At 36.5% G+C, this 13,751-nt stretch overlaps 1 protein-coding gene across 1 annotated transcript in view; it reads right to left on the bottom strand.

The window, feature by feature from the left end:
- The window catches only part of LOC128242632 (A disintegrin and metalloproteinase with thrombospondin motifs 16-like), a 70,913-nt gene that overhangs the window by 26,259 nt on the left and 30,903 nt on the right, over positions 1-13,751 (bottom strand). Inside the window, exons 4-5 of the mRNA XM_052959863.1 lie at positions 2,513-3,413; positions 1,407-1,579 (exon numbers count right to left, since the gene is read on the bottom strand). Of these exons, the coding sequence (XP_052815823.1) occupies positions 1,407-1,579; positions 2,513-3,413 (1,074 nt within the window). The remainder of the gene's footprint in view (positions 1-1,406; positions 1,580-2,512; positions 3,414-13,751) is intronic.

Raw genomic sequence — 13,751 nt, 5'->3', positions numbered from 1 at the left:
ATATGGACCTTCATCAAGGGAAACAAGGGACACAACCTGCCAAGATATGGACCTTTATCAAGGGACACAACCTGCCAAGATATGGACCTTCGTCAAGGGACACAACCTGCCAAGATATGGACCTTCGTCAAGGGACACAACCTGCCAAGATATGGACCTTCGTCAAGGGACACAACCTGCCAAGATATGGACCTTCGTCAAGGGACACAACTTGACATGATATGGACCCTTGTCAAGGGACACAACCTGCCAAGATATGGACCTTCGTCAAGGGACACAACCTGCCAAGATATGGACCTTCGTCAAGGGACACAACTTGACAAGATATGGACCTTCATCAAGGGACACAACCTGCCAAGATATGGACCCTCATCAAGGGACACAACTTGACATGATATGGACCCTCATCAAGGGACACAACCTGCCAAGATATGGACCCTCATCAAGGGACACAACTTGACATGATATGGACCCTCATCAAGGGACACAACCTGTCAAGATATGGACCTTCATCAAGGGACACAACCTGCCAAGATATGGACCTTCGTCAAGGGACACAACCTGCCAAGATATGGACCCTCATCAAGGGACACAACTTGACATGATATGGACCCTCATCAAGGGACACAACTTGACAAGATATGGACCCTCATCAAGGGACACAACTTGACATGATATGGACCCTTGTCAAGGGACACGGCCTGCAAAGATATGGACCCTCATCAAGGGACACAACTTGACATGATATGGACCCTTGTCAAGGGACACGGCCTGCAAAGATATGGACCTTCATCAAGGGACACAACTTGCCAAGATATGGACCTTCATCAAGGGACACAACTTGACAAGATATGGACCTTCATCAAGGGACACAACTTGACAAGATATGGACCTTCATCAAGGGACACAACCTGCCAAGATTTGGCCTTCATCAAGGGAAACAACTTGACAAGATATGGACCTTCATCAAGGGAAACAAGGGACACAACCTGCCAAGATATGGACCTTTATCAAGGGACACAACCTGCCAAGATATGGACCTTCGTCAAGGGACACAACCTGCCAAGATATGGACCTTCGTCAAGGGACACAACCTGCCAAGATATGGACCTTCGTCAAGGGACACAACCTGCCAAGATATGGACCTTCGTCAAGGGACACAACTTGACAAGATATGGACCTTCATCAAGGGACACAGCTTGACAAGATATGGACCTTCGTCAAGGGACACAACTTGACAAGATATGGACCTTCATCAAGGGACACAACTTGACAAGATATGGACCTTCATCAAAGGTTTATACAGCCAAGATATTGACCTAGCCAAAAGACACAACAAGACAAGAAATGGATACTTGTTCACGACTTACATATGAGCATAAGCAAAACACAATCAGGTGACTTACAATATTAAAAATACTGAGAACGTAAGTGGTAACATTTTGTCGGCCATGTTTGATAAACATGTCACGATCGACAACTACCAAGGTTTCAACACTTCTCCCCACAGTTTCATAGGAGCGCTTCTTTCTGCGAGTTTTGGAGCGCCTTCCATCCAACTTTGCATAGTTATTAAAGTCTGTGAAAAGATAGAAAAGCATTTGTCAAATAATTATACATGCATGTTTGTGCATCATAATATTTTATGCTTTATCTTTTTTATGACATGATGTTTGAATACTGAAAATATATTAACATACATGCCATGTCCCCGGTGGAAAATAAAGATTTTCACTCCCCCCCCCCCCCTCCAATGTTGTGTGATTTTGATGAAAAATGTATATTATTTGTGGAATACATTGCCTAACAAAAGTTAATCAATACAATGCTTTTAGTCAAAAAGAAATGTTTTTTTTAAAATGTTTCAATAAAATGCTTTAAAAAGTAGCACATGCCATAAATGCCCGCACCAGAGTGATTCATGTCGACCAATGAAAATCCTCCTGGTTGAGGGCAAAATCCCCCTGGTTGAGGGCATATCCCCAGGTTTTATGAACAAAACCCCCTGGAAAGCCTTCCAGAAATATGGCATGTATGTCTGCATTAAAATCCCCATTGTTGGATATACATTAATAACTACATTGAAACTAATAGCAAGAAATTTAGTCTTGATTTTTTTGCTGAGCACAGATACTTGAACGTTTAACAACTCTTCTTATTGGAGATATTTAATATCAATATTTCCTTCTGAACATCTTTTTTAAATTACATACTTTTATAGACTCTTCAAAATGCATACTATTAAATTAATGTGCTAAAAGAAATTAAGATTGAAGTTTACATCTTTAAGATGCTTAAAATATGAAAAATTAAGGTATTGTAATTGGATAAGAATTTCAATAAAAATGTAATAAAATAAAAATCACATCATCTTAAATACCAACACCTGTTAGTAACTTCATTTTTAATTGGATAATGACTGTTGCATAAGATATAACCAAAAACTAGACATAATAATGTATTTTCATGCCATAACTTGTTGAAGGAAATAGTTAACCCTTATAACTATTACCTTCCGACATCTGATAATTGTTTTTGTGTCTATGACGAGGTAATGCTGATCTTTTGTACAATAAATGTCTTCCAGTCGAAAACACATTGGCCTCATCTTTTTGTTTGATTCCATGTAAAAACTTGTCATTGAGATCACTATTAACTGTATCACTAAGTACATTGTCACCTATATTTCCATCTGTAACTACTCCATTTATTAATGAGTCACTATTTACACTGTTTCCATGGAGATCAGTTTTTGACACATCATCAGTGTCAAGGTCATGTTTAGCTTTTGAACTGGCACTACCTATTTTGGCACTTTGATACTTACTACCTCCTCTGAGTGATGATTCTGGTTTTCCTATGTCAAAAGTTCTACTGTTTGAAGAATCTAATATACTGGGGTCAACATCACTATCTTCATAACTATCATGTATAGATAATGTTTTTGTATCCTTGACATTTGTAGAACTATTATTTTGGTCAAGGTCACTGTCATGTATAGATAAAGTTCTAGTATCCCTTTCATTTGTATAACTTTTCCTTTCATACATGGATTCTACACTAATTTCATGGTCACTGTTATTAGTTTTATGATATGTGTTGTCATGGTTACTATGGTCATGTTTACGTTGATGTCGTCTTCTTTGTGTGTCACCATTTTCATAATGTCTGTGTTTACTATGATTTTGATTATCAGCATTTTCATGAAGACTGGTGGGTTTGTTGCTATGGTGATTTTCATTGTCATGGTGAATGGTAGGTGCATTGCTATGGTGATGCTGGTTGTCATGGAGACTGGTAGGTGTGTTGCTATGGTGATTCTGGTGTTTGGTTCCATGGCGTTGAAGATCAGCCATGTGGGCTGGGAGAGGCTCTATAACATAATCATCATGGGGAAACATCAGCACTCCTGTCTGAAATAGGAGAAAACAGAATACCATGTATCATCCACATGATTTAATATACACTTTAATACTTTCATTTGTATAAATATGTCCAAAAAGACACATTGTATTATTTTGTTTTATAATATTGGTGTAAAAATTTGAGCAAAATGGAGCCCAGAACCCAATGTCTCCCAGAATCAGACAAACTACCCATAAATAGGACTCTTACACATCTATAACGGCATGAGTATCTATTAAGGACATAACTAGTACAAGCTAAGACATACATTTAATATGTCTTCAAACACTGGAATATTTTAGACTATCGCAGCAATCATTGTTAATTGCTTGTATACATTTTCTACTTCTTAATTATCAACTTGTTAAATGTTCGACTGACTTTATCCATCGAGAACCATCCTTGACTAAGAGCTCTATCATATTGTAACCACTATCAAAGAGACACCTTATCAAATAGAAGACCATTAAGAATTTCATTTGGATGTCACATTAAAAACCTAGTCTTAAACTGACAAAATCATTCAGAACAGATGCCTAATAATTCAAGAGCAGTACACAATTTGACCGATTTCGCCATCCTAACTGTCATCTTGTATTACAGACCTTGCCAGCGACATGTGAAAATTAGCATCCAGTTTCTACCAAATCTTATTAAAGGTTCAAACAGGGCCCCACAAGTGATATCAAGTGTAAATGACAGACACTTGAAACGCCATGGAGCAACTAGAGTAGTCGGTTTTAATCTTTAAGGTGACCGTAAATGCAAGACTGTAGTCAGCCATGATTAGACAGGGTCATTTGTGGTCAAGGGGTTGTCCACACTGTCAATGTTCACTTGAGATGGCTAATTTTGGGTGGTCATTCGACTGGTCAGGAGACAGAATAATGAAAATAATGAGTCGGTGGGAGCCATTCATCATATGATATTCTTGTTCAGATCTTTTATTTGCATGGAAGACACCTTCCATGAAGCCACTTTAATAATGTTTAACAAACAGCCTTTTTTACGTGACATGAGCCTGTTGGTCACTCTGCTGGTTAGTGGACAAAATAATGTGTTGTTGGAGGAGTTGTTGTTGTTGTTTTTTTTTTGGGGGGGGGGTGCGATGGGGGCGTCAAGGCATTCATCATAATTATGATACTCTTATTCACTTGTTTAGGTTAAAGACACGTTTCACAACGTTCATGTTCATAAGAAACTTGTGTTGGGAATCTGGACCAGATTTTACAAACGATTATCGAGATTGCAAAACTGATCAATGTTCAACTAGAGCTGTCACAGGAGTGACGAATACCCCAAAATGCCGCCTGGACACAGGAATGGCAAACCATTCCTTTGAAAAGAGGCCATAACTCCAAGGTTACTGCACACTGCATCTTCTTTTATCATGCATGTATTGTTTGTCCGGAAACCGTTTTTCTATTTTCGTAACAGTGCACAAAAACCTTTACTCCACTGGCCCCATTTTCAATCACAAGCATTGTCTTCACAGAGGCTGCCTATACAGCAAGTTTCATCACAATATCTCATGCCCAATTAAAGTTATGAAGCAGAAACCATTTTTCTATTTTTAGTAACAGTGACCTTGACCTTGGCCCCACCAGCCCCAATATCGAACTTGACCTGTATCTTCTGAAATGTACACCTGTGTACCAAAAAATGTTCAAATCTGTCAAGCCTTTCATGAGTTATCGTCCGGAAACCATTTTTCTATTTTTAGTAACAGTTACCTTGACCCCACCAGCCCCAATATCGAACTTGATCTGTATCTTCTGATGTTACACCTGTGTACCAAAAATTGTTCAAATCTGTTTAGCCTTTCATGAGTTATTGTCCAGAAACCGTTTTTCTATTTTTAGTAACAGTGACCTTGACCTTGGCCCCACCAGCCCCAATATCGAACTTGACCTGTATCTTCTGATGTTACACCTGTGTACCAAAAAAATTTCAAATCTGTCAAGCTTTTCATGAGTTATCGTCCGGAAACCGTTTGTCTATTTTTAGTAACAATGACCTTGACCTTGACCCCACCAGCCCCAATATCGAACTTGACCTGTATCTTCTGATGTTACACCTGTGTACCCAAAATTTTTCAAATCTGTCAAGCCTTTCATGAGTTATCGTCCGGAAACCGTTTTTCTATTTTTAGTAACAGTGACCTTGACCTTGGCCCCACCAGCCCCAATATCGAACTTGACCTGTATCTTCTGATGTTACACCTGTGTACCAAAATTTTTTCAAATCTGTCTAGCCTTTCATACGTTATCATCCGGAAACCGTTTTTCTATTTTTAGTAACAGTGACCTTGACCTTGGCCCCACCAGCCCCAATATCGAACTTGACCTGTATCTTCTGATGTTACACCTGTGTACCAAAAAATTTTCAAATCTGTCTAGCCTTTCATGAGTTATCGTCCGGAAACCATTTTTCTATTTTTAGTAACAGTGACCTTGACCTTGGCCCCACCAGCCCCAATATCAAACTTGACCTGTATCTTCTGATGTTACACCTGTGTACCAAAATATTTTCAAATCTGTCTAGCCTTTCATGATTTATCGTCCGGAAACCATGAAAACCGACAGACCGACCGACCGACAGACCGACCGACCGACCGACCGACAAGCTCACTCCTATATACCCCCTCAAACTTCGTTTGTGGGGGTATAATTAACAAACAAAATAATTTCATGCATGTACTAACACTTTTTTGTTTAAATGCAATTTCTGACTTGTCTGTTAGGTAATTTTAATTCATGTAACATTGAAGCTTCTAAAAGGGACGATTCATTTTTCGTCATGAAGGTAGGAAATCTTTAATGTTTAAAATGTGAAAAATGGGGCCAAAAGGTCCAAAGTTATTTAAACACACCACTGTAGGATATATATTTTTGATAATCAATTATGACAAAATCACTATCGACAATCCTGAATCTTGACCTTTTTATAATCGATTTTCGATTATATTAATCAATCAAAGAAAAAACTACAAGGAGTCTTACTTGGACATCTAAAAATTTAATAGGCATTCAAAATGAACTCCAATATGAAGATAATTGATAATTAAAGTATCAACAATCTAAATACAAAACAAGAAATTTTGCTTATATAAGACAATATAAGATTTCTCAGTAGACAATCAACCTTTTAAACAGAAAAAAAAAGCAAAATAAAATTCATCCTATAACATACAAAAAGACTTAAAATTCAATAGGAAAGAGAAAAAGATCACATCCCCTATGATAAATTGTAGAGCACCAGGTCTGAACCACTTTTTAGCAATAATCTTTTTATGTCTGTATCATTTTGATTTAAGAATCAGCACTAATCCATTTATTCTGAAGTAAAGCCCAAAAACTTGGAGAAGCCCTTTTGTCAAAGCATATTCTGTCACGAAATGACACATAAATCTAAGCGAAAGGTTGAAAAAGGGTATACTCAAACAGAATTTACTTTTGACTGATATCCGAAACAGGTAATTATAACTCCTTCCTCTTAATTTTGCAGTCACAACCCAAGCACACAAACTCGTAAATATCATCGCAAATGACATTATAAATGCCAATTCATTATGGAAGGGCCTCTAAAAAAGGAGAAAAAAGAAGAAAGGCACTGTTACAAGCACAATACTTAAGATTGCAAAATACAACTCTTACGACTATCAAATTGTATTTTAATAAGGTTCAAGTTTAATAAATGGCAGACTCATGACCTATTTTAAATAAGGAACAAGAAGTGAAAGTTATGAGGTCAAAAATTGGTTTTTCATCTTTAAACAATGACAATGCAACATACTGACCTCTCTAACTCTGTAAGCAGTGCTTTTCATCAGCAGAAGCTCTTTTCAATGAGCACAGGCTGGTATGGCTAAAGGCAGAGCTCTTTCAATGAGGACAGGCTGGTATGACCAAAGGCAGAGCTCTTTCAATGAGCACAGGCTGGTATGGCCAAAGGCAGAGCTCTTTCAATGAGCACAGGCTGGTATGACCAAAGGCAGAGCTCTTTCAATGAGGACAGGCTGGTATGACCAAAGGCAGAGCTGTTTCAATGAGCACAGGCTGGTATGGCCAAAGGCAAAGCTCTTTCAATTAGCACAGGCTGGTATGACCAAAGGCAGAGCTCTTTCAATGAGCACAGGCTGGAACTGCTAAATGCAGAGCTCTTTCAATGAGGGCAGGCTGGTATGGCTAAAAGCAGAGCTCTTTAAATGAGGACAGGGTGGTATGGCCAAAGGTAAAGCTCTTTCAATTAGCACAGGCTGGTATGACCAATGGCAGAGCTCTTTCAATGAGGACAGGCTGGTATGGCCAAAGGTAAAGCTCTTTCGATGAGCACAGGCTGGTATGACCAATGGCAGAGCTCTTTCAATGAGGACAGGCTGGTATGGTCAAAGGTAAAGCTCTTTCAATTAGTACAGGCTGGTATGACCAAAGGCAGAGCTCTTTCAATGAGCACAGGCTGGTATGGCCAAAGGCAAAGCTCTTTCAATGAGCACAGGCTGGTATGACCAAAGGTAGAGCTCTTTCAATGAGCACAGGCTGGTATGACCAAAGGTAGAGCTCTTTCAATGAGCACAGGCTGGTATGACCAAAGGTAGAGCTCTTTCAATGAGCACAGGCTGGTATGACCAAAGGCAGAGCTCTTTCAATGAGCACAGGCTGGTATGACCAAAGGCAGAGCTCTTTCAATGAGCACAGGCTGGTATGACCAAAGGTAGAGCTCTTTCAATGAGCACAGGCTGATATGGCTAAAGGTAAAGCTCTTTCAATGAGCACAGGCTGGTATGGCTAAAGGTAGAGCTCTTTAAATGAGCACAGCTTGTACGGCTAAAGGTACTGCTCTTTTAATGAGCACAGATTGTTATGCATTAAAGCAGAGCTCTTTCAATGACGTTATTATTACTCAAGGCAGAGCTCTTTCAATGAGCGCAGCTAGGGTGGTTTGACTTAAGACAGAACTTTTTCAATGAGCTTGTTATGGCTAAATGCATCAGTCTTTCAAAGAGCCCAAAATGAGTGAGCACTTGCTCATTCATGACATGAAGCAGAAAACCATTATTTTGATTCACAATATAGACACAGAAAACAATGCTTAAAAGACTGTTCATGAATGATTGTCAAAAAGATTGTCAAATGCTAAAGTTACAATTTGATTAAATGTTAAGTTCAGTTTTAGTTTTGTCATACTTTGAAGTAAAAAATTATATGTCATGAACTGTCAGATTCTGTAACAGCTACTGGTTCTCATACAGAGTTTGTTATGCTTTATGGTGTAACACCATCTATTTATTATTAGTATTTATATATGTAAAGAAATAGTTTTTTAATAAATCATAATGTGTTTTTTCTTAAAAACACACTGAACAAATATGAAATTTGAAGTATGTGGACTGGCAATGCATTTCCAGAAAAAATAAAACATATTATAAAATACTTAAATTCATGTGCATCATTAAGCAAGCCATTATGATGTGTATTTAATGTATATAAATATAAAAAAAATTAATACTGTACTTCCTATTTTATAATACTTTATGAAATTAATATTTATATCATTTTCAGTGTAAAACATTTCACTTTTTTTTAATAACTTACTACTATCACGACATCAGCTGCGTCGAGTCACAATTTATGAATTTTATGGCACACTGGTTAATAAGTGACTTAAATACATCAGATGCAACTTAATATAATGAATTACAAAGAAATCAAAACCAACAGTTTAGTTTCCCTTTATTAACCCCTACATAAGAATGATATTAATGAAAAACTGTTTGCTAACAAATTATACACTTCAACGTTTTCTGCCTCTTTAAAGGGACTCAACACCAGATTTCACTTCAATGTCTTCTAGCACTTTAAAGGGACTCAATACCAGATATCACTTCAATGTCTTCTAGCACTTTAAAGGGACTCAATACCAGATTTCACTTCAATGTCTTCTAGCACTTTAAAGGGACTCAATACCAGATTTCACTTCAATGTCTTCTAGCACTTTAAAGGGACTCAATACCAGATTTCACTTCAATGTCTTCTAGCACTTTAAAGGGACTCAATACCAGATTTCACTTCGATGTCTTCTAGCACTTTAAAGGGACTCAATAGCAGATTTCACTTCGATGTTTTCTAGCACTTTAAAGGGACTCAATACCAGATTTCACTTCGATGTTTTCTAGCACTTTAAAGGGACTCAATACCAGATTTTACTTCAATGTTTTCTAGCACTTTAAAGGGACTCAATACCAGATTTCACTTCAATGTCTTTTAGCACTTTAAAGGGACTCAATACCAGATTTCACTTCAATGTCTTTTAGCACTTTAAAGGGACTCAATACCAGATTTCACTTCAATGTCTTCCAGCACTTTAAAGGGACTCAATACCAGATTTCACTTCAATGTTTTCTAGCACTTTAAAGGGACTCAACACCAGATTTCACTTCAATGTTTTCTAGCACTTTAAAGGAACTCAATACCAGATTTCACTTCAATGTCTTCTAGCACTTTAAAGGGACTCAATACCAGATTTCACTTCAATGTTTTCTAGCACTTTAAAGGGACTCAATACCAGATTTCACTTCAATGTCTTCTAGCACTTTAAAGGGACTCAATACCAGATTTCACTTCAATGTCTTCTAGAACTTTAAAGGGACTCAATACCAGATTCCACTTCAATGTTTTCTAGAACTTTAAAGGGACTCAATACCAGATTTCACTTCAATGTTTTCTAGCACTTTAAAGGAACTAAATACCCGATTCCACTTCAATGTTTTCTGCCACTTTAAAGGGACTCAAAACCAGATTCCACATCAATGTTTTCTGCCACTTTAAAGGAACTCAATGCCAGATTCCACTTCAATGTTTTCTAGCACTTTAAAGGAACTAAATACCCGATTCCACTTCAATGTTTTCTGCCTCTTTAAAGGGACTAAACACCAGATTTCACTTCAATGTTTTCTGCCACTTTAAAGGAACTCAATACCAGATTTCACTTCAATGTTTTCTGCCACTTTAAAGGGACTAAACACCAGATTTCACTTCAATGTTTTCTGCCTCTTTAAAGGGACTCAATACCAGATTTCACTACAATGTTTTCTGCCTCTTTAAAGGGACTCAATACCAGATTTCACTTCAATGTTTTCTGCCACTTTAAAGAAACTCAATACCAGATTTCACTTCAATGTTTTCTGCCACTTTAAAGGAACTCAATACCAGATTTCACTACAATGTTTTCTGCCACTTTAAAGGAACTCAATACCAGATTTCACTTCAATGTTTTCTGCCACTTTAAAGGGACTCAATACCAGATTTCACTACAATGTTTTCTGCCACTTTAAAGGAACTCAATACCAGATTTCACTTCAATGTTTTCTGCCTCTTTAAAGGGACTTAATACCAGATTTCATTTCAATGTTTTCTGCCACTTTATAGGAACTCAATACCAGATTCCACTTCAATGTTTTCTAGCACTTTAAATTGACTCAATACCAGATTCCACTTCAATGTTTTCTGCCACTTTAAAGGAACTCAATACCAGATTTCACTTCAATGTTTTCTAGCACTTTAAAGGGACTCAATACCAGATTTCCCTTCAATGTCTCCTGCCTCTTTAAAGGAACTCAATACCAGATTTCACTTCAATGTTTTCTGCCACTTTAAAGGGACTCAATACCAGATTTCACTTCAATGACTTTTAGCACTTTAAAGGGACTCAATACCAGATTTCACTTCAATGTTTTCTAGCACTTTAAAGGGACTCAATACCAGATTTCACTTCAATGTTTTCTGCCTCTTTAAAGGGACTCAATACCAGATTTCACTTCAATGTCTTCTAGCACTTTAAAGGGACTCAATACCAAATTTCACTTCAATGTTTTCTGCCTCTTTAAAGGGACTCAATACCAGATTTCACTTCAATGTCTCCTGCCTCTTTAAAGGAACTCAATACCAGATTTCACTTCAATGTTTTTTGCACTTTAAAGGGACTCAATACCAGATTTCACTTCAATGTTTTCTGCCTCTTTAAAGGGACTCAATACCAGATTTCACTTCATTGTTTTCTAGCACTTTAAAGGGACTCAATACCAGATTTCACTTCAATGTCTTCCAGCACTTTAAAGGGACTCAATACCAGATTTCACTTCAATGTCTTCTAGCACTTTAAAGGGACTCAATACCAGATTTCACTTCAATGTCTTCCAGCACTTTAAAGGAACTCAACACCAGATTTCACTTCATTGTTTTTTACCACTTTAAAGGAACTCAATACCAGATTTCACTTCATTGTTTTCTGCCACTTTAAAGGTACTCAATACCAGATTTAACTACTGTCAGATACTCATTATAGTGCTTTCTCCAGTACTAAAGTATTGAAATTGAACTAAATAAAAAAATGTTTCATAAGGAATAAACGTTGTAAGAAATTATAGCAGTATTATAGTAGTACAGTATTTTCTCGACTATAAGACGGGGAAATTGGGTCCCGATTTTTAACCCCAAAGTAGGGGACCTGTCTTATAAGCGAGTCGATAAAATATTAAAAAAAGAATCAAGTCAAAATCAGTAAAATTTTACATAGGGTATTCGTCTATCCAGTATATCGTCTGCTGATACAAGTATGGGGCGATTAAGTAAACAACAACACGAAATATCTTCACCGTGCGTGCTCTGACGTCACACAGTGTACCGTTTGATCTGCATTTTTCTCATGGCGCGTGTCAGTATACAGTAATTAGTTTGACAGATATAACATAAGTTGTTATTGATTAATTATTACAATTCGGATAAGTAACGACCTGTCCTGCAAACTTTAACGCGTAACCATGTACTAATTTTTAACCTACCTCCAAATAGAGAGCTCACAGTTGACCGCCATTTTTGAGTAAAAACAAAAACAGTTACCGCGAAAGTCGATAATTGTCCGTTGAGCTTGAACATTTTTACACATTCGGAGGAATTAAAGCATTTTAGATTTGCTTAAAAATTGACCCCGTCTTATAAGCAAGTCGAAACAAAAAGCACCAGATTTCATGGGCAAAGTTAGGGGGCCGTCTTATAAGCGAATCGCCTTATAGTCGAGAAAATACGGTACTCCCAAATACTACATTTTATTTTCAAGATACAGAGAAATAATTCCTAACTTCCACAATTTAGAAAATAGCTATATATGTATATTAGAATCAATATTGAATGTGAAACAGCTATTGTGAAAAATAAACTTAATGTCCATTTACAAAAATGGACTTTTCTATCATAACTATCAGATATATAACAAAAAAAAATCAAAACCTGTCTCTCAAAAAATCCCCGAAACATAAGAAAACAAATAGTTTTTAGTGCAAAAGATATATTTGATATATAACAAATGAATTATTTTATATTCATTTGAATAAAAAAGATTTTTAAAGCAAATTTTGAATTTGTAAATCAAAAACTAAACTGATTTAATTTGAAATAATGTTACTAATGCTATTCAGTAAAAAAGAGCATCCTACACCAAATTTTTAAATAAATATTAAAATACAGCTCTAAAATGAACCACTGATAATGTTTTATCATTGAAACAAGGGTGTTGTTCTCAATTCACTCAAAAAATTTTTTTTCAATGTCTGAACCTGTCAAATGTGAATGTTTCTTAAACAAAAAGGTCCCAAGATGATTGCTTCACAACGAAGCTGATTCTGCGTTTAATTACCTATTTTTCTTCCTGAACCAGCATAACCTAAGATGAAAGGACTATTTTTCATTTACGCATAAAAAAGAAACATACTAACCAGTTTATTAAGTTGATTAATGGTAAGTAAGAACAAAGTGAAAATGCTAATTTTTGACATTAACATGACAAACCCTCTCATTCTTTTCTATTATGTTTTTTAACAGTAAAGCTCTGTCCTTCATCAAGTATTGAATAATTGAAATCATTTAAATAAAAATAAAAAGATTGAATTTAATATTGAGTCATTGATTTTTTTTTATCTTGCATGCATGAACAGCAGAACTATATAGTATTTATCCCAAAATGTAACAGTGATTTTTGGAGCTAATCTTAACAATACCCAAGAGGTTCTTTGTTTGAGCCGGTTTGGACCGAAATTAAACAAGAGCACAGCCTGCGGGTGCTGAGCACTCATCTGATTTTATCCTTTTACGGTTTATTTATTTCATATTGTACATTTGATAGTGAACAGGTATTCCAAAATTTGAAAGTGATAGCTTTGATAGTTTTCATGTAAGTCACATAAACACAAAACTTGACGACAATAGAACTTGACGACAATAGAACTTGACGACAATTGAACTTGACGACAATAGAACTTGACGACAATAGAACTTGACGACAATTGAACTTGA

Source organism: Mya arenaria, chromosome 8, assembly GCF_026914265.1.
Source record: "Mya arenaria isolate MELC-2E11 chromosome 8, ASM2691426v1".
In the NCBI taxonomy this organism is placed as follows: Eukaryota; Metazoa; Mollusca; class Bivalvia; order Myida; family Myidae; genus Mya; species Mya arenaria.
The sequence above is the reverse complement of the archived record's forward strand: the minus strand, read 5'-3'. Positions and strand labels throughout refer to the sequence as shown.